At 42.4% G+C, this 27,678-nt stretch overlaps 1 protein-coding gene across 1 annotated transcript; it reads right to left on the bottom strand.

Annotated features, from left to right (window-relative positions):
* Window positions 1-10,004: 10,004 nt before the first annotated feature.
* ZNF25 (zinc finger protein 25) lies at window positions 10,005-27,448 on the bottom strand. Its single transcript, XM_080913879.1, has 6 exons — window positions 27,332-27,448; window positions 25,522-25,625; window positions 13,515-13,641; window positions 13,150-13,242; window positions 12,357-12,420; window positions 10,005-11,880 (listed from the first exon to the last, which is right to left on the bottom strand). The coding sequence occupies exons 2-6, from the start codon at window positions 25,534-25,536 to the stop codon at window positions 10,818-10,820; spliced, it is 1,362 nt and encodes a 453-aa protein (XP_080770005.1). The 5' UTR covers window positions 25,537-25,625; window positions 27,332-27,448; the 3' UTR covers window positions 10,005-10,817.
* Window positions 27,449-27,678: the final 230 nt, after the last annotated feature.

Below are 27,678 nucleotides of genomic sequence, written 5' to 3'. Positions count from 1 at the left end.
CAATTCCTGATCTGTGGCTGGTGAACCTTTCACCCCCAATCGTTCTCCAAGAATTGGCATTCCATGTGCAGCCTGGTTGCACCCATCTCTTTCAACTCCAGCTCACCTCTCTCCTTAAACTTGTCCCAGACTTTCGGCGAGCACACAGTCTTCCATGGTCTCAGGATACTGTGTCATTACACAAAACACAGGAGCTAGTACCAAATTCAGAACTGGGATCCCAGGTGTGTGAGGGGCAGGAGGCTTGGTGGCTGGTGGCTAGCTAACCACCTTCCTCTTCCACTCCAAACACTGAGCCCCCGGGGCCAAACCAAAGGCCCCCAGCTAGGGTGGGCTCCCTGCGACCCTCGCAGGGTATTCCCTGCACAAGAAGTAGTAGCAGCTTAAAAAAGAAAAAAGAAAAAAAAACTGCAGCAAGTATTCATAATAGTAACACCGTGCACAAAAGAAAACGAATCTCGCGTGGGTTATTCTGTCCCAGTTATTAATTCATTTACTCCGGACCTGGCTTGCCGGCTGGTCCCCACCCCCCACATTCCAACATCTGGCTCCAGCAGCCAGAGAACGTATGCGTCACAGCGTCACGCTCACGCCACGGGTGCGTCAACTCCTCACGGTCCCTCCCTACAGCCCCGCAACTTCCCCGCCTAGTGCGCAAAATGCGCACGCGCAGCACAGGCAAGTGGCCCTAGATTAGCTCTGCAGAGGTGCGGGACCATCCAAACCCCGCAAGCCGGAGCCCCAGCGTCCTAACGCACCCCAGCACTTCCCCAGACAGATTCCCCCGTTCCACCCGGTCCCTGGTTGTTGCCAACAGCGACCTGGATGTCCCCAAGCTCCCAAAACCCTCCGCACTTGATGCCATCTAGGGCTCACCCGCCGCTCCTGCAGTGCACGAAGCCGAAGGCCAGGAATTGTTTCCCAGGAGGGACGCGGGGCCAGGGATGGACAAGGAGCAGGACTGCAGGATGCGCATGCGCAGAGGAAGGGGCGGTGCGCCCAACTGTGCTCAGCGTGGGGTCTTCACATCCAGTGTTGGAAGGAGTGTTGCCTGGAAAACGGAGTCAGCTCTTGTCTCACTCTGTATTGTAAAATGATGCTGTTGAGCGTCTAGAAACCAGAGTTGTGTTATGTAAGAAGTAAAGGCGTTTGCAGTGTAAACACAACCTTGTCAGACTCATTTCTCAGGATGAGGCTTTCTGGTACATCATGACAGTTTCTGTGTCCTTATTACTTATATCTAGAGCCAGCCTTCTGTCAATACCCTGAAGGTTGGGGATCAAATCAGTATGTTCTTTACACTCAAAAAGAAGGACGTGGTTAAATTTATGTTAAAATGTCAATTGGTGTTGGAATAGTTCAGGATTTGGTGACCTTGTTGAGATTTCATAGGTGTAGCTTCCCTGTCATAGCTACAAGACACAATCTCACATCAGAATTCATGGTCCTCTGGCTCTTAAAATCTCACCAGGTCCTCTGCAATGTTGCCTGAGCCTTAGGTGCAGGAGTTGTGTTAGATCAGTGGGCTGGGAACATTACCCTCAGTTGCTCTCTGTATTTTAATAAGTTGTAGCCTTTGGTAATGATCTCCAGCTGTCTCTGTTAAGGGACGAGTTCTATGCTTATCTATGGGTATAATGATAAGTATATCATTATATAGTTATACATATATATATATAATGTAGTTAGAAATTATACTAATTTAGGGCAGTGGCAATAGTAGGGTTTCCTATAAGAGTCATGACTCACTAACCACGTGCTATAGAGTTTTTCTCCTGGCATCCCAATATGAAGAGTTTCAGACAATCAACAACTACCGAGAGAGAGAGAAAATTAGTCTTCCTCAGGGATAAACCCATGAGCTGGTGTGTGTGTGTGTGTATGTAAAAACAATGGTTAAAAAAGAAAAGGCTATGAAGAAGGGGAGTTAGATATAGGGAAGAGGTAGGGAAGGAAGGAGAGGGAAGGGAGAAATTATAATATTTTAGTTAAATAAATTTGTTTATGAATGTGAAACAAATTTATATAAAATCCTGGGAAGTAGTCTAAACTGAATGATCCTCACCAGATAAAAGCTTAGCGCTGAATGGCATTAAAAGTATAGCTGTTCCTGCTGAGTCAAGGCTTACAATCCCCAGAAAGATCAGAGCTGAGTCATCTTCCGCTACACAGCCAGATCAAGACCCACCTGGGCTGCATGAACCTCGAATCTTAGTGGGGGAATAGATTAACATAACATTCACCCATATTTAACTCAGGTTGGCAGGTAATATCTCTGAGGAACATTTAATATGAAAAGAAGTAAACTATAGGATTGATTCAAATTTCCCATTTCCAGTGATTTTTTTCTTTTTGCTCCAAGAACAAATCCAAAATATGAGAAGTCCCTGAAGTCATCAATCCTTCAAATCCCTCTCGGTTTACAACGGTTTCTCCATCCTGTCTTCCTGTGCTTTGGGATTTGAGATGAAGCATTTCATTGCTCTTGCTGGTTTATCCAGTGCTGCCTACATTAGTATGGACTTGTGTATTTAGTTTGTCCTCCATGACTATCATTCTGCCCACTTTCCTCCCCAACCTTCCTCCCTTTAGGCTGATTAGTTCTCGATACTATTTATTTACCTTTCCCAGAATTTCAAATAAATGCAGGTGGGTCTTAACATGGCTTCTGAATTTTCTTCTTTTATATACCAAAATCATTTCAGATCCGTTCATGTTATTATTCAGTGCTTTAGGTCAGGGCCTGTTCTCAGACACTTTTTATTTCATGATATGATTTAACAATAGTATGTTAATTCTGACCCTCAGTATTCAAACGTTAGATATTGGGAGCTGTTAGATTTTTTTAAAGTATATCCATATTACTTTTGAAAAGCATTTCCTGACTTTCTGATATCACAAGATGGTACAAATTCAACCTGAATTTTCACTACATAGCCCCAGAACCAGTCATTTCTCAAGAACCCCAGTACCTATTATTAGAGACTTTGATGTCTTAGCTCTCTAACTGTACTCAGTGCTCTGGGGCATAAGTATATTTAAACTTCTCAGAAGATAGAGGTAAGAAATATGTGTTTACCTATCCAAGTTAGAAGCCTCTGTGTGGTAACATAAAATATTGGGACATCATTAAATATTTGGCAACAGTAAAATGTTTCTGGATGTGCGATGACTTTCAAGGCTTTTCTGGATACACTTGCCCATGATGTGTCAACAACACCTCATCCATGCCCTTGGTGGTTGGCTGAAGGCGCATCCACCATGGTCACAACAGTATTGATTCACGGGAATCAAGAAAGCATTCCAGTTTGACATAACTAAGTAGCTGGTATTTGTTTGAACTGCCTTGCTGGGATGAAGTCAACTTTGACTAATCACACATAGGTGTATAATTTCACTTGTGTGGCTTATCCAGAGAGGATCTCCTGTTTTCTTCTGAGAGATACTCTCTGAACCATTGTGGAAATTCCCAGATGAGAGCCCATTCTTTTTCTGTTCTCTTGATTGTGTACTTCTACCCACAGCAACAACCTACTCTCAGAGTCTGTTCTCTGGTAGCTTCTGTTAGATTAGCATGGTTGCTGGTCATATCTTACCAATGTCTATTTTGTTTGCTATGGCAAGTGCATCATGGAGTACCATGAAGGTAGAACCATACTTACAGGTGGGTTTTATAGAAGATCTACATTGCCTGGTGTAATGGCTATTTCTGGTTGTCAGCTTGGCTATATCTGGAATGAACTACAATCCAGAATTGGATTGAAGGGCTTACCTGTGATCCAGATCTTAAGGCTGGAAGACACAAGTTTCTGACCTGGATCTTGGCGTGGAGGTCTTGAGGCATAGTGGCTATGAAAAGGTTAAACCCAGGCAAGGTAGTGCATGCCTTTAATCACAGGAGATCTCTGAGTTTAAGGACAACCTGGGACAAATCAAGTCCTAGATCTAGGTGGTACACACCTTTAGTCTGGGCCACACTATCTGCTGTAGACCTACACAAGGACATTGGAAGAAGGAAGATTTGCTCTTCTTTGCCTGTTTTCATTTATTGCCAGCACATCTGTTGGAATTTGCTTCTACAGAAGAACAGCTCAAACAGTTAGCCTTGTGGGACTGAACAACTATTAGATTCTTGGACTTCCCATTCACAGCTGACCATTGTTGGGGAGTTGGACTACAGACTGTAAGTCATCACAACAAATTCCCTTAATATATAGAGATATTCCATAAGCCCTGTAACTCTAGAGAACCTTGACTAACACTTGGTCCAAGAAGTTTTAAGAGAATTGAAGCTTTTGGTGGTTGAAAGACTTTCAAGGCATCACCTGGAGATAGCGCTGTTAAATGCTAGAAGAAATAAACATGACATGTAGGTTAAAAATGCATGAACCAAGTGGAAGAAACAGAAAGATGCATTTGAATAGTCCCTGAGAGGAAAGTAACCTGGGCAGCATCAAACCCCATGACCTCAATCCTCGTTTTGTTCCTCAGTCTCAAAATTCACTGGTATGTTTGATGTTTTAGAGATTTTGTTGAACTTATAAATGTTTGTTGATATAAGGTGTGCTGGTTTAAATAGGACTGGTCCCATAGACTTATCTATTTGAATGCTTGACCTATGGGAAGTGGCATTATTAGGAAGTGTAACACTGTTGGAGTAGGTGTGGCCTCGTTGAAGAAAGTACGTCTCTGTAGGGGCAGGACCTTAAAATTTCCTATGCTCAAGCTTCACCCAATGTGGAACACAATCTCCTCTTGTCTGTCTTTGGATCAAGATGTACAATTCTTAGTTCCTTTTCCTGTACCATGTTTGCCTGAACATCACCATGCTTCCCAGTATAATGATAATGCACTAAACTTCTGAAACTGTAAGCCATCCCCAATTAAATGTTTTCCTTTACAAGAGTTGTCTTGACCATGGTGTCTCTTCACAGCACTAAAACCCTAACCAAAACAAAAGGCAATGTGTTTTTCTTTTAGCATATCTACCACTTGAGCAGTAGTCAGTAAATCTAGAGTCCAAAAGTTCTAGACTGTAACTATTTCCTGACAATTTTGTTCTCTGTATTAACAAAAGTGTATAGGTTGGTGCAGTTGTGAGTTCTATGGATACTCTCTGGGCAGTAAAAATAGAATTCATAAGACACTGCCCTGATTCTTATACATGTGGTAAGAGTAAGATCTGGAATCTAATAATTTATTTGGATCAGAGAGATATATTAAGATAATTAAGGTATGGGTATGCACTTCTCATTAAATGTGACTTTTGGAAGAGTGGATGTAGGGTAATGCTCATAAGTTGATTGAAAGGCAGAACTAGACTTGTTGGAGTTGTATAAGCAAAGTATGTGTTGGCATTAGGATCCAAGTGCTCAGTACAGGAAAGACAGCACTTTGAAATGGTTCCAGTCACGCACACACTAAACGGAGGTCACAGATGGACATGTTGGTGGGGTAAGGCACTCTGCACAGGAGTGTAGCTGTAAGGACGGGGATGAAAGATGAGGTTCTGGAGCTGAGGAAGAAGGATCAGGGGGAAGATGAGGGAGAGAAAGAAGGCAGTGATGGGAATATTGAAGGTTAGGGGTGTGAGAAAGGAAAGATGGGAATAGGAGATATGTTTCAGAGGGGTGCTCTGGGGCCAAGAATGAGTGGTTAGGTGGACTAAAAGAAAAGGGGGTGCAATGCAGACAGAGGGGGAGGCTTCAGATGAAGTTTGATAAGGAAGGGGACTCATCTTCCAGATCCATTGCTGAGAGAGAGTTCAGGAGAGTAGGTTTGGAGGTTCAGTGGAGCAGCTGGTGTGCAGAAATGAAGAACAGGGATGAACTGGAGCAGAGATAAAAGGACTGGAGCAGAGACTCTCCACCCACTTGTCTTCTCACTGGAGGAAGCTGTTCAGGTCCCACAAGATGACCGGGTTGAATGTGCCGAATTCAGGCCATCAGTTTTGGTTGTTGAGGGCATATTGGGAACCGATCTAAATACAATGTCATTGAGGCAGGGGATTTTAAGGTTCCACTGAGGCATAAATGATTCTTTAAAGACTGTGTCTCACTATATAGATCTGGCTGGCCTGAAATTTGCTATGTAGACACCACAACCTGCTTATCTGATTTTTTAAAAATTTAGATGTACTTTATGTGCATGTGTTTTCCCCACATGTATGTATGCGCACCATGTAAGTGTCTGGTATCTGTGGAGATCAGAGGAAGACATCCGATCTCCTCGAACTGGATTGACAGACAGCTGTGATCCACCATGTTTGTTCTCTCCAGCCCCTCAACTGAAAGTTTTTAAGAGGCAAGCTCTCTTAGCTTTCTATTGTAACAAAACACCATGAGCAAAGCTTTCTTATTTCTTTATAAAAGAAAGTGTTTAATTGGGTGTACAGTTTCAGAGTGTTGGCATCCATAATGGCAGGGCAAAGACATGGTGTCAGGAACAGCTGATCCACAAGGGGAAGGTAGAGAGACACTAGGAATGACCCCAGTCTCTTGAAACCCCAAAGCCAACCTCTGGTGACATATCGCCTTCAGCAAGACCAGCCACTATTGAATCTTTTAAACAAAATCTACCCTCCAAGGTTTTGTTTTTATTGTTTGAAAAACTGATACATACATGTATGCACATGTATTTATCATATATACCCCTACTTTCTTCCTCCAATTCTCCCTGCCTCCTTCCAATACATCTCCCTCCCAACTTTTTAATTATTTTAGAAAATAGCCCATTGACTCTAGTTAGTGCTGCCCATATGCAAACAGGTGTGAGAACATCTACTGGGACTCAGGGAATTTTCCATTAGCCATGTCCCCCACCCATGAAGTGATACTAGCTCCCTGATATTACTTTAAAAGTCTGGACAAGTTTTTCTTTTTAGGTTTACTTTTGCTACACAGTTTTAAGTTCTAGACATAAGCAGGGGTCATAATCTAATTTGAACAATATCAATTTTCATCCTTGTGATTATGCTTGGGTAAGCTCTTCTTATAAATCAGAATCAACCATTGGCATAAATATTAGCACCCTCCTGACAGCCACGGACACTCCAGACCATTCCTGCAAAGCAAGAGACTAGCCATCTAGTCCCCAACAAAAACTTGACTTTCTATTTCCTTCATGTTTCAGTACCACACGGTCAAAAGTTAATTGTTTAAATTAATGTATTATTTTCTTTGCTCATTACCTGGCATGGAACCTGGCACATGTCAGAGTCTGTCATTCAGCTGGCTTTGTCCAGCCAGTGGTGGGGTGAGTTGGATGGGTTAAGAAATCTGTGCTCACTGACTAAAGACCAGTGGACTCACTGTGGGCAGCTCATGTTTCTTCATGGCCTGGTCTCAGACCAGCCCAGTGGTTTTTTTTTTTTTTCAAGATTTATTTTATTTATATGAGTACACTTTGCTGTCTTCAGACTCACCAGAAGAGGGCATCAGATCCTATTACAGATGGTTGTGAGCCACCAAGTGGTTTCTGGGACTTGAACTCAGGACCTCTGGAAGAGCAACCAGTGCTCTTAACCACCGAGACATCTCTCTAGCCCTAGCCCACTGTTTTTCATGATGGTTAGCTTTATCAAGGATAGTGGAAGTTGCTGAAGTTCCTAAAAGGGTAGCCCTAGCATGTAGACCTCATTCTCCTAAGCCAAAGAGATAGTGAGTCTTTGACCATCACACTAACTGGGGGAGGGGTGGATTTAGAAATTGCTGACAAAACAGAGATGATACAAAGCAGGTGGGAATAGGTGATTAATTAAAAACAATAGTGTCGAGAGAATGGTTGAGTTCCAGTGTAAAAAAAAAAAAACCATAACATAACATTAGAGCAGGGTGTTAGTCAGTCAGTTAACTTCCAAAGAACAGTCAGAATAAAAGCTAGGTTCAGGCTTCCAGAAACACGGAGCTATCACAGGCTGGTGTGGCTCTGGGGAAGAGATACGTGATCAATCACAGTCAACAGCTCATCATTTGACTTTGATCAGATTTTATGGTTACTGATTAATGACTCGAGACAATGGTTATGCCATGGTGCCAGATTTGAATGTAGAGAAAAAGAGCGTCACGGTCTCACCAGTTACCTGGGTAGAGTTCAAGCTTTCCAACACGAAGGATGGCTTCTGCCCAGTGGTCACTGTGTTCCTCCTGTTATAAAGCCAAGTTAAAGCATCGTAAGTCAAGGCTCGTCAGCATGAAACTCTGGAACGCTTTTACAGGTTACCAGTTAATATAACTGGAGTTAAGCTTTACGTTTTGTTGTTATATTAGTTGAATGTTATATGGATGGGAGGGATGGGAAGAGGGCTCAGCAGGTAAAAGCACTTGCTGCACAAGGCTGATGACCTGACCTCTGATCTCTGATCCCCAAAACACACAGTGGAAGGATCGAATAGACATCAGGAAGTAGTTCCCTCCACATGTGAGCTGGGGAACATATCTGTGCCCCTGCCACCCACACACATACAAATGCATGCACACAGTAAACACACTAGTACTAATAGAGATGGCCAGTTATTTGGAGATAGTGAGAAAATTATAAATTATGTAAGAAAAATTAGTCACTGACTTGGGAGAAAATAAATGAATACCATGGGAAAAGGTTAATTGGAAATTCAGTTCCATTTAATTAAGACAATGTTTATTTCATATATTTGTAACATTATTACATAAGGAGATACAACAATTCAGTAAGTAAAAAAAAAATACTTCAAAGCCTAGGCTTTTTCCACATATAAATACAATGCGCAAAATAAATATAGTGCACAGAACTCACGCACCCATTGACTGCAACATCACATTTGGTAATCAGAACATTTAGAAGAATGGGCTCAGGACCAGCTGCAGTGTGTGCAGCCCCAAAACAGAAACCAATTTGGTAAAGTGCTGAGTCAGCAATGTCTTAGGCTCTGCTAGCTGCGAGGTCTGCCTCTCTAGCACCGCGTGAAGGCAGCCCAGGCGGAACGTAAGCAAACGGGTTCGTATTAGTGTTCTCAAAGTGCTTTAGTTATAGACACGGAACTTTTGTTTCCGTGCAACCTTCATGTGTCACAAAATATTTAATTTTTGCAATCACCAAGTAATAGAAAACTAATCTCAGCTTACAGGCTACAAAAATGGGCTGTGGGTCTGGCCGATGGGTTGTGGCTCACCAACCCCTGGCCTTGCCTCCTCAGGATCTGCTCCTTAGCCACCGTGGGGAGATAACACAGCCAAACCAAATCAAGGCACTAACAGGAATAAGGTGGGAGATAAAGTCTGGGTTGCCAACCTTTTCACTGTGACTCTCAAATTAATGAGACTGTTATCTAACGCTGCGTTCCTATATTTTATAGACACTGTTCTGAGTGCTTCAAAATATCAACATATTTGGACCTCAAGGCAATTCTAGGATGTTGCTCTCATTCCTCTTACAGAGGAATAAAATGAGGCACAGTGAAGCTACATGGTATGTCCATGCTGGGATCTGGGTCAAAGAAGGCAGTAGGAGCCTAGAATCTCACTTTCAGCCACTGGCCATGTTGCCTGTGTTGCCCGGAATAGGAAGGAAAAGCCATGAGGTATTTTTCATACACAATCCATAGATGGCACTGCTGCACATTGTGGTAAGATAAGGAGATGCTGCTGCTTTAGAAACAGCTCAGACTGCTCAAATGCAAGCTCAACCGGACCAAGAAATGGCTGAAAAAGACTGTTACATAAACAGTGTTTCTTTTGAATGGTCCATTTAGTAACAATGTCTGAACCCGTCTGTAACCCAGAGATTGACAAAGAGATACACTATGCATTGAAAGTCTACACCAACATATGTTACAGTAGCAGTACTTCCCCCCCACCCCGTGGGATTCACTGTTGAGACAATGTGACATGTCACACAGCTACTGAGCTCAGGAATAACCACTATGGGTTCCAGGAACAAGTCACACATTTAGAAATGTTTTTTAAACAGATAACCACATACACGCACACACCTACATCCTACATATCAAAGGACTTCTTTGTTTAATGGTGTTTCCTGATTGGTTTTTTGCTCTTTTTTTTTTTTTTTTTTTTTTTTTTTTAAGATTTATTTTATGTATGTGAGTACACTGTTGCTGTTTCAGACACTCCAGAAGAGGGCATCAGATCCCATTACAGATGATTGTGAGCCACCATGTGATTGCTGGGAATTAAACTCAGGACCTCTGGAAGAGCAGTCAGTACTCTTACCTGCTAAGCCATCTCTTCAGTCCCTGGTTTTTTGCTCTTTAAATATCCTTGATATATTAGATATTTAAGTTCAAATACTTAAAATACCTATATAGGTATGATTAGAGTATTAACATAGTTAACATCCCGTGGTGGGCTTGTTCTCGATAAGGCTCTCGGATCTGTTGCATCTATGCACATATTCCCCTCCATCCTTTTAAGATGGGTGCAACCGTGTGAGGAGACTTCTGCGTGCCTGATACCCATGGGAATTCCTCACTGCGGACTCTGCATGTGTAGTGCTAGATGCTATGATAGAAACTTCTGGAAATTCACTTACTTGCTGGATTTCTGTCCTGTGCTATTTCCATATGGCATCAGTGTGACTTCTAAAAGAAAGTTTCTTTCACGTTTTGTAGTTCCCAGTTTCTGTCACCTGACACTTATAGAAGTTGACCCTATTAGGTCTACCTAATAACATCAAAGAATTTCTTTCTGCACATTTGCTGATAATTCTAGGAGGAAAAGAACAAACAAACATGGCTGACATTTTTTCCCTCCATACTTAGAAGTTTCTCCTTCTGTGTAGATTACAGCCAAGGGGTGAATTCCTGCAGGGGTTCTGAACGCAGGCTATTTGTTAGCTTTTCCCTTCTTGGAGTGTGTCTTTTGATGTGCTGTGAGTTGTGACTTCTGGATAAAGCTTCCCCCACACTCCTGGCACTTGTAGGGCTTCTCCCCTGTGTGCTTCCTTTGATGGATGACAAAATGTGACTTCTGAGAGAAAGACTTCCCACAGATCTCACACTCATATGGCTTCTCTCCCGTGTGAGTCCTTTCGTGTAATCTAAGGACTGAGTTCACAGAGAAAGACTTGCCACACTCTGCACATTCATACGGCTTCTCCCCTGTGTGCTTTCTCTCGTGTTTGGTGAGATCTGATTTATAGTAAAAGTGTTTCCCACACTTACTACATTCAAAGGGTTTCTCCCCGGTGTGAGTGCGCTGGTGCACAGTGAGGGCTGACTTCTGGTAGAAGCAGTTTCCGCACTCCTTACATTTATAGGGTTTCTCCCCTGTGTGCGTTCTCTGGTGGGTTTTGAGGTGTGAGTTCCTAGAGAAGAGTTTCCCACACTCCTTACATTTATAGGGTTTCTCCCCTGTGTGTGTTCTCTGGTGGACTGTGAGGTGTGATTTTTGAGAAAAGAACTTCCCACATTCTTTACACTGGAAAGGCTTCTCCCCTGTGTGTGTCTTTTGATGCACCAGGAGGTATGCCTTCACATAGAAGAACTTCCCACATTCCTTACACTCAAACGGTTTCTCCCCTGTGTGTGTTTTCTGGTGTTCTGTGAGGTGTGGCTTCTGGTAGAAGGATTTCTCACACTGGCTACATTCGTAGGGTTTCTCCCCAGCATGAATTCTCAGGTGTCTAGTGAGAGAGGACAGGTGGTAGAAAATTTTGTTACATTCTTTACATGGGTAAGTTTTATCTCTGGTATGAACTTTCTGATGTATTGTAAGGTCTTCGTCCTTATAGAAAGCTTGCCCACATTTGTCACATTTATAGGATTTCTTGGTATGTGTCTCCTGGTGTGCCAGGAGGGAAGACTTCTGGCAGAAGGACTTGCCACATTCAGTGCAGTCATAGCTTTCGTGCCGGGTGGGACTTTTCCGACGCTTTGTGAGTTCTTTCCTAGAGAGAAAGTTCCCAAAGCATTATTATTAGAACTTTCAAAGATCTTCCGATGCAGCAGCGCTTTCTCTGAATACCTTTGGGGATGATTTCCATAACCCTGTTTGTCAGGTTCGTAGGGCTTCTCCCCTGTGATACTGATCTACACTGTGACCAAGCACTGTACTGAATGACACCTCTTCTAAATTCTAGTCTTAGGGTTTCTTAATGGCCAGACTGCACTTTCTATAACATGGCCTCCCCTAGTGCAGAGCTCAGAAGGATGTAAAGGTAGCTACAAAGTTCCACTCTCCTGACCCTGCATCACACCCCTCAGGAAGGCATTCCGGTTTGGGTCACATTCTTTGGGGTCCACTCCTGTGCTAGTGTTACCACAATTCACATTAATTAATAATTATTCTCCCACTTCCCACATTTCAAAGAAGACTATTCTTCCTCACACAGCTTCTATTCTACATATTAAGTATTAAACTTGCCTTGCATTCCCAGTCTGTTGCTCCTGATGTTTGGCTCTGGGGTCATGACCCGTCCTCCGCTTATCTACAAACAAATCAAGATTTTAACACACCATCATGGCTAAAGGTTGATTCTTAGGCTTCAGGAAAGGGTGCCAAGATGGAAGCACTCTCAAGGGAAATTGTCGTCTATACCATTGTGACAGTTTTCATTGTTACTGTATTCTAGAGTCTCAGGGAGGGGTCCACTAGATCTGCTGACCTGCAGACATGGCTTGATTATGTTGATGGATGTGGGAAGAAGAAATCTAAAAGGAAGAGGCACTGTTCTCTGGGGTTCAGGCCTTAAAATGCATAAAAATAGAGAAAGCTAAATGAGCTGTAGGCATGCAGGCATTCACTTTCCACCCTTCTCTCTCTCTCTCTCTCTCTCTCTCTCTCTCTCTCTCTCTCACACACACACACACACACACACACACACACACACACACAGTACCTACATGGCAGCTCAAAACTGTCTGTAACTCCAGTTCCAGGGATCTGGGACCCTCATCCAGACATACACGCAGGCAAAATGCCAATGCACTTGAAATAAAAATGCATTACTAAAAAAATAAAAACTGTCTAATAAAAGAGAGACTTACACAGAGAGAAGAAAAATGGTATGATTTAGGATTTAAATATATGCAGAAGTATCTTCAATCATTTCTAGAACTATAGAGAATTTAGGAAGATTCCTTAACTCTTTCAAAAAGGCATTCATGACAGATATTTCAAAGAGTCAAATGCAAAATGATTTTTTCCCCTGACTCACCATGATTCCTACGTAAAAATGCTGCTTCTAATGGCCATGGCTCTTTTCCTTTCTTCAACCTGGAGATCACACTTGGCTTAACCACTCGATAACCTGTTAATGGTACGGATAAGGGAAATGACATAAGTTCCTTGGAAGAGAGGCATAATTTCAAGAAAACAGAGAAGACTCACTTATGCTTCACAAATGTATTCTTTAAATGAACGGGTTAGGAACACACACATGCTTCTCCTGGGATCCCCAAACAGAGGAACTCTGAATCATGAAACTAAGTACCACTGGCTTTATAGAATCCTGCCATGTTCCAGGGAATGGGAGAAGAAATGGAAACTACTGGGAGTTACATATAAGAAAAATCTTCTCACCCACAGAGACCAGGTGACTGTAGGTCTCCAGCATTACATTTTTGTAAAGGGACTTCTGAGCAGGGGTCAGCAGCTTCCATTCTGCCTTGGTGAATTCCACAGTGACGTCTCTTAATGTCACGGGTCCCTGAAACAACAAATTTGAACTCAGTTTGAAATGACTTCAGGAAGGCACAAAGGTTGGGAGATTGATCAACAGTGGGCCACTTGCTTAGCATTTGCAAGGTCCTGAGTTCAAACCATGGGACAAAAGAGGAAAAGAAGAAAAAGCTAGTGCATTAAACCAGCTCTGAGTCCCCTCATTATATTCACGCTGGACAGCGGCAGTAAAGCAATTACACATTTGGACAAGGAACTGAGCCTTTGAGGAGGTAAAAGTATCAATGCCAATGTTATTAAGTGTAGCAGATGCTATTGCCTGAGTGTGTACAAGACACAAGTTCGACGGTGATAAGCTGTGGAATATTTTCATTGTGGAATAGCAGTTAGATTTTATTAGATTAGATTAGATGGTCAAAGCATCTAATATAAACTAGAAATAAAGTCCAAAATCGACAGTGATAAGGACCTGTGAGGGACAGCCCCTTCAGGGAAATGTAAATGACACAGAATGAAAATGGTGTGTACAACTGAGTTATTAATTTATGAAGTCAGGTAACAGAATTCAAACAATTCTGATGCTTTTCCTTTGATTCAGTAGAACGTATTTTTCACATACATGTAACACACCTCATGTCATACATACTTACATATGGTATATAAACTTTTTGGAGGGAGACATGAACAAATGTCTACCCACTGCAGAGAGGGAACCAATGATAGACCAAAGTATAATTCTAGCAAAGCCCAACCTGGTGAATCAGAGTTTAAACCACTTTTCACATTTCCGTTTATGTATATAAGAAAAGAAAAACTGTGAGTGGCTTTCCCTCAGTTTTATACCACATGGACTGCCTTAGATATCTTGATGATGTGCCCCCACTGCAGATGCAAATGCACACAACAGAGCCCCTTATGAGACAGAAGTGTGTGGTAGAGTTACAGGAGCTGATTAGCAATCCAGAGAGAAAACTCAGACATACAGAGCACATGGCACATCTCTGTGAAAGGATCCTACAACATTTCCCATTAAACTAGCTGTATCTATACCCCCACAAGATCTGAAATGTAGTGTTTTGTTGAAGAAACCATTGAGGTACACATGCGTTCTTCTGTGGGGGTGGGGAAGAGGAACGGTACACACACAGCTACATTGATACTGGCGTGAAACGAAGAATCCTTCTGCTCCCAAATCCTGCGCACACCCCAGTCCCCGGCTGCAATACAATCTTCCATTTTAGTTTTCTTGATTTCTTGCAAACACTTCCTACTATTTTTGTCTATACCTGTTTACTGCTGTTGGGAATGATGCTTTGCTGGCTACTGAGGTTCTATCCTCAATTCACTGGCTTGTTTCCACCCTTCCATTCTGCATCTGCTAGGTCTGTTCTATACCTGACTTAAGGCCTGGCCTTTCTCATCTCCTCCTGGTGGCTGCAGGGACCTTACCTAACCAACCTGCACTATCTTCCCTTAAATGCTGATACAGTTGCACTTGAGATTGAAAACCAAAACAACAAAGGAGTTGTGTGTCTTTTATTTTCTTTTATTACCAGGTGAGTTGGACTTTTTCTTTGGTAACTAGCCGACCTTCCTCTTTTAAGTAAAAATGGCGGTTACCTTCAGAGGGGGTGTCTAGAACACACAGACTGAGTTCTTTATGGATTTCTGAATCTTCAGCTCTTTAGCTGCATGCTTTTGTTTCCTGGGGACTCCACTATTCTTCTGATTTTCTGACACTGGCTGTCAATTTGCTTGTGGGTGACTTGTTTCTTGTCACCTCTTTCCTCTGGCATACCACGCAATACTTTCTTTCATGTCTCTGTTCTCCTGGGCGTGTTATATTCCAGTCTTTTAATCTTAGGTCATTTTCTGTTCCGTCATTTTCTTTTCCTGTGGTAATCTACATTTATTTATTTTTCCATTTTTTTACCATAAGCCTCTAATTTCTAAGGTCCTTTCTTATCATAATGACTCTATATTAAAGAATTACATTACAATGTTCCTTGATTTTTGTTTGGAGACTATTCAGTTGAACAAGTAAGCACTTATGCCTCTGCCTTATCCTTACACTGGTATTCCATGGCTGTTAGCAATCTTTTTTGAGAGAGATTATGCACAGGTCTGTGTTTGTGTGTTCCTGAAGGTTCGGGTGCACATGTATGTGTCTCGTTTTTGCTTTGTTTTGGGTTTGGGGGATTTCTTTGCTTTGGTTTTGGCTTTTTTGTTTTGTTTTTGAGACAAGATTTCTTACTTGGGCCTGAAGTTCCCTAAACTTGGCTCCCAATTGCTTGCACTGTTTGGGGAGGTTTAGCTGGTGTAGTCCTGAAGGGAGCCCGTCCCTGGGGGCAGTCTTTGAGATTATATAGCATCTTTGACTTCCGGTTCACTCTCTGCTTCATGTTCATGTTTGATGATGCTAACCCTCAGCTTCCTGCATCTGCCTCTATGCATGCTGCTAACTGGCATGCCTCCCACCATGATAGACTTTGATTCCTCTGGAACCTTAAGCCAAACGTTTTCTTCCATAGTTTTTTTTTTTTTGGTCATGGTGCTTTATCACAGCAACAGAAAAGTTACTAATATATCCAACCTATTAAACCATGCTGGGGACCAAATTCAAGTCCTGTTACTTGTTCAGCAAGTGCTTTACCAACTAATCTATCTCCCTGTGTTCCAGTAATTTATTTTACTCATGATCAAGTAACAATAAAAGTGGATCTGATTATGATACAGTATGAGAATACTGCTCAAGTGTAGGTTTAAAATTATGTTCTTTTGTTAGCAAAGCAAGCTATATACCCCTAAAAATCCCTGGAAAGGTGGTCCTGGGGTGCATTAGAAAGCAAACTGAGCAAAGAAGGAAGAGCAGGTCAGTAAGCTGCTCCGTGGCCTCTGCTTCAGTTCCTGCCGGCTTCCCTCAGTGCTGGACTTGGCATGGAAGTGTAAGCTGAATAAACTCTTTCCTCCTCGAGTTTTTTTTTCACTGGTGTTTTTACCACAGCAATAGAAAACAAGGTAAGACACTAGTTCACAATGTTTATTCATTTGTATGTGAGATGTGTGTGGGTGTGGAGCCATGAAGCTAGAAGAGACTAGGGGAGGGAGAGACTAAGGCACACACAACCTGAATGTAGAGAGGAAGCTATGGGAATGGGTGGAGGGGGAAAGGTCAGGAGGTCATGGGGAAGGGGGAGAACAGGAGTGGGGGGAATCAACCTAAAAATGTTTGTATGAAAATGACAAAATGAAGCCAGAGTCTGTATATACTTTCTTAAAATTGAAAAACAAGCAGCATGGAATTCACCAGAGAAGATCAGCATCAGATCTGAGAAGGCTGGAACCAGAATCTGTAATACAGAATCTGTAAAACTGACAATGACCTAGCAGAGGAATGCTGGCTCAGCATTCTAGTGTCAGCGTCACTCATTACCTGTTACTGCAGACTCAAAGAGAAAAGTGACATCACTGTCTCAAAAGATCTGTTCATAATGAAGTGCTCAAACTGTCCAAACTAGGGCATGGTTAGTGTCAAAAGTCCACAGTTCAAGTCTTGTCAGAAGCTGACAGAATCTGTAGAGGGCCTAGTTAGACATATTCATGTCACTGAGTGTGTGCCACTCAAGAGCACCGTGGAACCCTGGTCCCTTTTAGTCATAGTATGAGGAGTTCTTCTCCACCATGACTCCCACCATGGTAAGGTGGTTTGTCACAGACATAAACGCAACTGAGCCAATCATAGACTAGAACCTCAGAAACCATGAGACCCCAACAGACCATTTCTCCTTACAAGCTGACAGGTTATACATGACAGGAGATTGATGTGGAAGGGACTTTCTTAATGTGATCGAAGACGTTTTCTCTATAATGTGCATCATAGAGAACATATAGCTGTGACATTCAGTGAGTGACTAACTTCTTTCCCCTTCAGGTAAAGGAAGAAAATGAAGATGTCTACTCTCAGCATTCCTATTCAAACACCATCCTGGATAGAAATCACAGACGGTGCTATAAATAACAGACGAGAAGGACTATAAAAGGAGAAATAAAACCGCTTCTCTTTGTAGACAGTATTCATTCAGTGGACCATTTCAAAGACTCTTTAAAACACTTTCCATGGCTGATTATTGAGTTAACTAAAGTCAGTGTTATTTAAATATGTATCTCTCTCTATAATACTGTTAAATACTCAAGTATTAGTTCAATCATGTATGTCCATGGCCTATATAAAGAAAACCATGTGATAATGAAGAAAGAACTCAAAGACTCGAGCTCAAGAAAACTACTGAGTCAATCTTATCAATCAGTATATTTAATGTAATTCTAATCTTAGAATGCAAAATGAATCCAGTCCAATTTTAAAAGTCCCCATATTTTGTAACAGTTCTGACAATATTCAAAAGTTCAAAGTCTCCTCTGAGACTCAAGCTAATCTGTACTGCGAGTCCTCAAAACATCAAAAACAAGTACATAACCAGGCAGTGGTGGCACACACCTCCCAGCACTCAGAGGCGGAGGCAGGGGGATCTCGGGGTACCAACCTGGTCTACAGAGTTCCAGGATAGTCAGGGCTACACAAATAAACCCTGTCTCAAATAAAAAGGACATAATTCCAACCCACAATGGTATGAGGTAAACATTTGTATTCCAAAATATAGGGAGGAAGGTGTGAGGTGTAAGTGGGGGAAACAGAGGAAAGCAAACCAGAAACCTAGCAGGGAAAATACTGGATCCTTCAGCTCATGTCTAGGATCTAGATAGCTGCAGCACACATAAAGTCTCTCTTGAGTTGGCTCCATCCTGTGCTTATAGTTTTTCTAAGCAGTCATCCTACAGTCCTGGCATCTCCAACATCCTGGGATCTCCATGACAACTTCGGGATCATCTGCACAGCTTCCTGGGTTTAGAGAAGGAGCCCTTTCATCACAGCATTACAGGAGACACCAGGTATCACTGGTAATGTTGCTTTTATTCATTTGGTACTGCCTGTCAGTTTTTCCATTGGAGCTATTATTAAAGTTATCATATACTATTATTACTTAAATACAAACCAAAGTCTAGTTTAGTCTTCCCAAGAAGGGAGGGAATATGTTCCATCTCCTACAGGGGACAGCATCTACACATATTGTTTGGACTGTTTTGTGAAGAAGAACCAGCTCTTCTCATTTGCTTATTCAATAATTTATATTGAAGTGGCCTCATTTATTTATACTTTGAATTAGAAGCAAGTATTATGGTATTTTTGGTGTTTAAACTGTTCCAGCTTTTTCACTGAGAATTTGTTTCAGGTTTGCCCCAACCCCTCTATCATTTGACCATATTCCAGTTGTTGGGTTACATCATTTCCATACTTCCTGACAATACGGAATTATCTGAGCTTAATGTATCCCTTGCTTCAGTATTAGACTCAATCACGTCTCCACAAAGAGGCAGGCAGATCCTAGTCTACACTGCATAATGAGACTAGAAAATACAAAACAAATAAACAAATCCTTTACACAACATAAAATAAAAGCCACCCTGCATGCACTCCTTTAACTATTAACTCAGAAAAACTAGACGCTGACAATGAGAATGAAAATGTGAAGAACTGGATCCCATGCTAATGAGACTATAGAAGGATATTGACACTGGAAAACTGTTGGGCAGAGCCCCTCAGAAGATTAACTTAATAACAAACTCAAATACCAACTGGAACTTTGGTGACATCCTTACTTTGATGTGCCTTCGGTTCCTTACATGGGATGAGAAGACCCTCATCACAAGGGATGTTCATGTACCCTCATGCCATGTCACACAACAAAATTATATGATTCCATCTGTAAAATCCTTAAGGCACCACCAGAAAGTTCCCCAGCTGACCAAGACATTTGATAAAGTATCGGGATACAACATTAAGATGCGAAAATCAGCAACCTTCTTATGTACAAATGATGAACATATTGAGAAAAAAATTGGGGCAACACTCTCATTCCTAATAGCCCCACAAAATATCTCGGAATAAATCTCAGTAAGGTAGTAAAGACTTGTATAACAAAAACACAGCACACTGAAGAAGGAGCTTGAAGAAGACACCAGGAGATGGAAAGACCTCCTATACCCCAGGATTAGCAGGATTACCACAGTGAAAATGCTCATCCCCACAAAAGTAATTAACATTTGATTCAATACAGTCACCACCAAATGTCAATACAATTATTCACAAAGATGAACATATAATCTCATGTTCCATTTGGAAACACAAAAGTCCCAGGATACCAAAACAACCCTGAATTGTAAAAGAACTGCTGTGGGAATCACCATTCCTGATTTTAAGTTATACTACAGAGCTATAGTAATAAAAACAGCATGGACCAATGGAATAGAACAAAGGGTCCAGACGTAAGTCCATACACCTAGGGCCACCTTTTTATATTCTAGAGGAAAGACAGCATCGTCTACAGATGGTGCTGATCAAACTGGATGGCTACATGTAGAGGACTGAAACTAGATCTTATCTCTCACTCTGCACAAAACTCAGCTCTAATGGACCAAGAACATAATGTAAGACCTAAATCTCATTAAAGAGAAAGTATGGAATATACTTCAGTGTATAGGCACAGAAAAGTACTTTCTCAACAGGACTTGGTTAGCACATCAGTAAGACTAGCAAGTAACAAGTGGAGCCACAAGAAACTAAAAAGCTTTTGCAGACCAGAGCACATACAATCCAAGTAAAGAGGCAGTCTAGAGATTGAAAAGAGGTCTTTATGGCTATACAGCTGACAAGGTTAGTGAATGGAATATACAAGCAACAAAACCACCCTAAATACCAAGAAAACGACCCAATGTTTAACATGGGCACAGAACGAAGGAGAAATCTCAAAAGATGAACTATAAATGGCCGAGGAGTACTTCCCTTAAAGACTTCTTTATTTGTGTAATTTAAACATCTGATGTTATGTGTGCTCTATCTGCATGTATGCTTGCATGACAGAAGAAGACATCAGATGCTTGAGAGGCACCATGTGGGTGCTGGAAATTGAACTCAGGACTTCTGGAAGAGCAGCCAGTTCTTACCGCTGAGCCATCTCTATAGCTCAGAAATAAGTTTTTAAAAAATGTTCATTATCCTTAGACATCGGGGAAATTCAATTTAAGAGATTTTGAGATTTTACCTTGCCCTAGTCATAATGGCTGAGATCAAAGAAACCAGTGACAATAAATACTGGCATGAGCATGTGGAAAGGGGAAGACTTAGTCACTGGGATGGGAGTGAGACTTGATGCAGACACTGTGGGGACCAGTATGGTTGTGTGTGATGGCTTGTGTAAGTTCAGCCCAGGAAGTGGCACTTTTAGAAGGTGTGACCCTGTTAGAGTAGGCATGGCCTTGTTGGAGTAGGTGTGTCACTGTGGGTGTGGGCTTTAAGACTTCCATCTTGGCTGCCTAGAAGCCAGTATTCTGCGAGCATCCTTCAGATGAAGATGTAGAACTCTCAGCTCTGCCTGCACCATGCCTGCCTGGATGCTGCCATGCTCCCACCATGATGATACTAGACTGAATCTCTGAACCTGTAAGCCAGCCCCAACTAAATAAGAGTTGCCCTGGTCATTTTTTTTTTTTTTTTTTTTTTTTTTTTTTTTTTTTGCATCAGTAAAGCCATCACTAAGACATGGTGCTTCAGAAAGCTAGCAATATGTCTATTGTGTGTTCCAGCGATGCCATTCAGGGTCCTCTACCCAAAGACTTCTATATCTTTCTACATAGATACTTGCTCATCTGTGCTCACTTCTGTTGAATACACAATAGCCAACAACTAGAAACAGCCTCAATGTCCATCAAGCGATGAGTGGAAATCAAATTTGGTGTATGAACACAAGGGAATAGTATTCAGCTGTAAAAAAGAAAAGACATTTGATGGTAAATAGAGCTGAAAATAATCATTCTGAGTGAGGTAACTCACACCAAGAAAAGACAAATGTCACATGTTTTCTCTCATATGTGCATGTTACCTTTGACTCTTTAGATATATGTTTAAGTTCCTATAGAAAGCAGGAAAGTAGTAAGAGGCTATGGATGTGGTTCAAGAGAAGGGGATAGAACACGTGTGGTAAGAAGGAGGGAAGAATAATAATAGAACAAGAAGAACTGAGAGAGGAACAGGAAGGCCGGGCAGAGGAGGGTGTATGGAGCAGGATAACCTACACTACATGTCTTTGAGAAGCAGTATGTAAAACTGCTACAGAAGCTTCCTCAAATGCACACAAATAAATCCTATATAATAGAGTTTAAATGATCATTCTGTAATAGATGGCCAGTGACTCTCCTAGATAGACTGAGCTATCAAATAAAAATCCCAGCTAGTTTTTTAACTGTTGGTCAGTGGAGTCTCAGAAACAACTCAAACATTACAGGCCACCCATAGAACTTGATGGTAAGACCCTATTACAGAAGATAGCCGATATGCTTAAGACATAAGACATGGAGAAACCAAGCTTGTACCAATATGGACACTGCATCCTCTCTGGCTAGCTTTCATAGTACTGGGAGGATCTATGCACAACCACCAGCCATCTGAGCCCCAGTAATGACTATCCTGGGAAGATATCCCAACAGATACAACAGCAGCATAAAGGTTACAGAAATAACCAACTGGCTTTAAGGCCACATATAAAACTCATTCCTGGTTCCCTTAACTGGACTGAAAACAGTTGCTGGTTAGATCGTGGACCCTACAAGACCATACTAATATTATTTTGTAAATGGATGTAGTAATAAACTACCCCCTATAATTTTAATCACTATATGCAAAGATTAAGGCATTTCTCAACCCTTATCACAGCAGCTGCTTCCTGCAGTTGATTAACAAACACAGCTTCTTTCTTTCTGCGGTTGATTAACACAGTCCCACAACTGGTCCAGGTGAGCAGAATAATGTAACTGCAGTAGACTCTAAATAGAAGACTCCAAATAGGCCCAACTGGGACAGGTATACCACACCCTTTCCTCCCAACTCTCAAGAATCAGTGGGGAGATTGTAGTGCCAGAGGCAGGGGTTAAAAACTACAATTAAACAATACTTTCCAGCTACACTGAGGCATTTGCATATACAAGTCATCGAGGTTATGACACCATGTGTAAGACCCATGCAAGCTCCTGACAGATGACATCCCAGCCTGTGCAGGGAAGGTGGGTATGAAGCCTCTCCCCTAACTGAGGAGCTATTGGCAACTGAAAACTGCTGAGAGAGGAAAAACATGTTTTAAGGATGTGACTCCTTGTGGGTGGGCTGGCTCCAGTGGAAAGAGACATATTCAAATGAGACTGGACTTAATGTTTTTCCTTAAAAATGAGGTTACAAATTTGGGTGGACAGGGAAATGGAGGTGGATCTGGGAGGAGCTGAGAACGGAGAGTGAATGTGATCAAATTATATTGTATTAAAGTCTTAAAAATATTTTAAAATGTTAATATACAATCAATTAAAGACTTGAAAAGCTCTCTGACACATTCAGACTTCTATCTCAAGGTATCCTCAACTCCATTCACCCTTGTAAGGATGTCCAATGATTCAGGTTCGCTCTTCTTAACCAAGTTATACAAGAACAATCAATCAGCACCAAAAGGCAACCATGTTCCTGATGTTCATCTTAACGGCCATGCTTCTTGATTAAATGGGCATTTAAGGCATCCTATTGTATAGCTAGATGAGACTGAAAAAATATGAAATATACATGTTTTACTAATCAGAAGTAGGTAATGGTACAATTCCCACTGGAATCCCATTTCCCCTTCTGATTATAAAACAAATATAAAGACTTAAATCAACATATCAGGAAGATACTTGTGCATCAATGTTTATTGAAGCACTATTAATAATGGCTAAGTTATAAAACCAATCTAGGTGTCCAACAATGGGAAGGTGGATAAAGGAAAGGTGGCAGAGACTCTCAGTGGAGTTTGTGCCATAAAGATAGAGAAGTCAGGGTGCTTTGCAAACAGATGCACATGCCCTGAGTCAAGTCATCCTCGGAATGACAGTGTGTTTTTACTCACTTGAGGCTCCTAGACTATACAGACACATAAAACCAGACATGTGTCTAAGACACTAGAATAAAAGTGACTCTGCGCTTTTGGTGATGGAGAGAAAGGGATGGTGGAGATGTGAACCGAAAGACATTCCATACACATTATATACTTTTATGAAACCGCAAAGTACAATAATGCTCTCAGTGTCTCCCAATACGGCTTAAGGATGCTTGTCCTTCTTACTGGCTTTTTAAAGTTAAGAATTCTCACACAGTACGTTTTGATTATATTATTACTGGTCTTCCAACTTCTCTGAGATCCTGCCCATTTCCCTATGCAGCCAACTTCAGGTTTGTTCTCTCTCCCTCTTCTCCTCTTCCCACTCCCCTCAGCAAATGAAAATGAAATAAAAACAAAACCAAGTGACAAAAAAAGTACTAAAACAAACCAGAAAAATTTCAGTGAAAAACCTTGGCTTGGAGTCAGTTTTGTGTTGGCTAACTAACTACTCCTGAGTGTGAGGCCTGCCTGAGGCTCTGGGTGTTACACCCAGGGACACTCCACTGGAGGAAACTGTCCCTCCCCAAGCAGGTGTTGAGTTCAGATAGCTTCTTGGTTCAGGGTGGGAATTTGAGTGCATTTCCCCACCTCTGTGATGGGAATCATTTTTTTTCTGGTTTGAGTTTGTCAGTGCAGTTACAGTCTTTGTGAGTTTGGGAATCAACTCTCTGTTCCAGAGACGGAGCTACAGGGTGGCATGTCCTGGTGTCTGGGAGAAAGGGGCAGCTCAACATGGCCACACTGTGTTTGCTATCATTTTAAGTTTAGGTACAATATTCCTATTTTATGTCACTAGTAAATATTATGAGAGGCAGGGGGAGGGGGAGGGTCAGATCCAGATCATGGCGGCCAGTGGATTTGATCCAGGGATTGCTTCCTCAATGACTTCATCCACTGTTTCTCTCTCCTGAAGACTGCATCCCAACCTTCTGAGGGGACTCATATCCTTTTCTACTGAGGAGAACTGCATCCCTGCCTAATGAGGGGGTCTGCATCCCTGTCTACTGAGAGGGACTGCATCCCTGCCTACTGAGGGGGCCTGAATCCCTGCCTACTGAGGGGGTCTGCATCCCTGTCTACTGAGGGGGCCTGAATCCCTGCCTACTGAGGGGGCCTGAATCCCTGCCTACTGAGGGGGTCTGCATCCCTGTCTACTGAGGGGGCCTGAATCCCTGCCTACTGAGGGGGTCTGCATCCCTGTCTACTGAGGGAACCTGCATCCTTGCCTACTGAGGTGAACCGCATCCCTGCCTACCTAGGGGACCTGCATTCCTGCCTACTAGAGGAACCTGTTCAGTCCAATGGTTAGCTGCAAGCATCCTCCTCTGTATCAGTATGGCTCTGGCAGAGGCACTTCTTGGCATTAGCAATAGTTTGTGTTTGGTGGCTGCATATGGATCCCCAGGTGAGGCAGTCTCTGGATGATCTTTTCTTCAATCCCTGTTTCTCTATTTTTCCCTGTATTTCCTCCAGTGAGTGTTTTGTTCTCCCTTCTAAGAAGGGCGGAGGCATCCACATTCTGGATTCTCTTTCTTTTAAAAGATTAATTTATTTTATAATTTATGTGCATGAATATTTTGCCTGCATGTATGTGTGTGCTCCATGTAAATGCCCGCTACCTGCAGGGCTCAGAAGAGGGCATCGACTCTCCCAGGACTGGAGTTACAGATGGTTTCAAGACACCATGTGGGTGCTGGGAAATCAAACCTGGGTCCTCTGCAAGAGCAACAACTGCTCTCAACTACTGAGTCTACGCTTCAAATCCATAGATTCTCTTTCAAAAACCCTCATTGAACATAAATGTGTACTCACAGAGTTAAACAAATTAAGGTACTCACCTTGAACTTGGTCATTTTCTGCTGTGTTTTTAGAGTGGGTGTCCCACTCTTTAAAGTTGGGAGATGGAAGTCCTAGGAAACCATATGGCACAGCTCCAGGTATCCTGTGAGAAATTTCCACACAACATTTTAGTGCTGTATCCCGAGAAGCTGTTCTTTTGACCCAATCAGAAGGACCATGATGAAGTACTACTGGCCTCTCTATTGAGAGTTCCCACATAATCTTAATGAGCCTGGGGCATCTTTTCTTTTACTGAATCTAAACATGTCTACTGTCTGTTTGTAAAGCATGTGTCTACTGACTAACATAAAAGAACTCAACACTTAAATATCAAATAATAGATTAATTTCAAAGGGGGTGCAACATATGCAAACAGGGAACCTTAGGTGCTTGTGTTGGCGGTAACATTGTTTTCTGTTAATATTACATTTCCCCAAAGTTAGAAAGTAATTTCAAAGCTTTCAAACACCGGGCATTTCTTCTCCCTGAATTATAATTTCTCAGAACAAAAGAAAATAAAACACTTCTTCAAGGACCTTAGATATGATACATTTTCTCTTCTGTGTGATCCATTTTGCCTTTGGTTCTGTTTGCAGTGTTTGCAAATGAAGTTTGGGACTTAGTTTCAATGCTATTATTCTTAAACTGAAAGGAATTAGATCCCAGTGAACAGCCCTCCATTTAAGTCTTGACACTCAACAAGTGTAGGTCTCTGTAATTGACTAGCCTTTCAAAACAGGCTCAAACAGGGATGGGGTAATTACATCTTAATGAACTTTTGCCAAGTCTACCTTTGAAACAAATCTACCCTAAAAAAAAATTAGCAATTTGAAGCCACATGGAGTGAGGCACACTTTTAGCCCCAGCATTGTAAAGGCTGAGGCAGGAGGATGACAAGATTAAGACTGCCTTAAGCTATAGATCAAGAGCTTTACTACAATAGTGAGACCTTATTTTTAAAACAGTCATTAATTAATTAGATAACAGTTTTAGTACCATATTCCCTAAACAGGTATATCATGTATACAGTTTAAAAAAACAAAACAAAACCCAAATGGTCAATTCCAGTCAACCGGGTGCTTACCAAAGGCCGAATGTATGAGGCCAGACACAAATGAGCCAATAATCAGCCTTAGGAAATCTCCTGCGTAACAGAGAGCATAAATGGACAACAGTTCTCCTCTTTTAGACATGCCTCTGCTAGACCGGGAGGCACACACCTGTAAACCCAGCAGCATTCTGGAGACTGAGGTAGGAGGCTCAACAGCTCCAATCTAGTCTGGAGCTCCAAGGCCAGATCCCCACCCCCACCCCAGTATGTCTCATTTCTCTTCCCTTAGAGGATGTATACAATTCTCAGTGTCTCAGTAAAATTTAATACTGAACGGTATTTTTAAAAAGTAATACTGTACTTCCAAATAACTGTTCAAAAGTCTAACAAAGGCTGAGTGAGGGATATGGCGAGGGCCTTAATTAATTTTTCACACTAAGGGATCCAGAGGAGGCTCAAGAATTTTTAGAAATAGAAGACTCCAAGTCTGATCAAGTCTGCTTCAAGGCTCTGTCCTCAGCCGCTGCACCCACCGCAGACGCAGACAGGACTGCAGGGAAGAGCCAACAACCACAGAGTTAAACAATAGAGGATTAAGGCCACCCGCAGGTACTGGGTAAACCAAATAGCCTCTGTAAACAGCATTGTGGGGCCCAGATGAAAGGACCTGGCTCTGGAAGAAAAGAAGCATCCCGCCCTACTAGTTCCACTGCGTTCTGCATGACTGCCCTGCTCCGGGCGCCCAGAGCGGCTCTCACCTTGGTGACAGCGGTTTGGGGAAGTCCCGCGGCCTCCGCGGCTGCTGCCTGTGGGTGGCTGAGAATCGGGCGGACGCCGATGTGGCGGGAGGACAAGGAATGGGTGCCACGTCACCCGGGCGGTGGCTCAGACCGGCCTCCCTCCCGCTGATCTCTCCTCCTCTTTTCTCCTCTCCCCTCCTCTCCCCTCCATGGCCCGCCCAGCGCGTCCCTCCCGCCGCAGCCTCTCAGGATCCTGCGCTGGCTCGCCTGCTGCAATCTGAGACCGTCCCAAGCAGGGGGATGACGCGGGGGCTCGATATACTCCCCAACCCCCGAGACGAAGAACAGAGGGCTCTGCCCATGCG

The sequence above is a fragment of the Micromys minutus genome (genome assembly GCF_963924665.1).
Source record: "Micromys minutus genome assembly, chromosome: 3".
NCBI classification, from domain to species: domain Eukaryota; kingdom Metazoa; phylum Chordata; class Mammalia; order Rodentia; family Muridae; genus Micromys; species Micromys minutus.
Note: the sequence above shows the minus strand (reverse complement) of the source record. Positions and strands in the feature narration are given on the sequence as shown.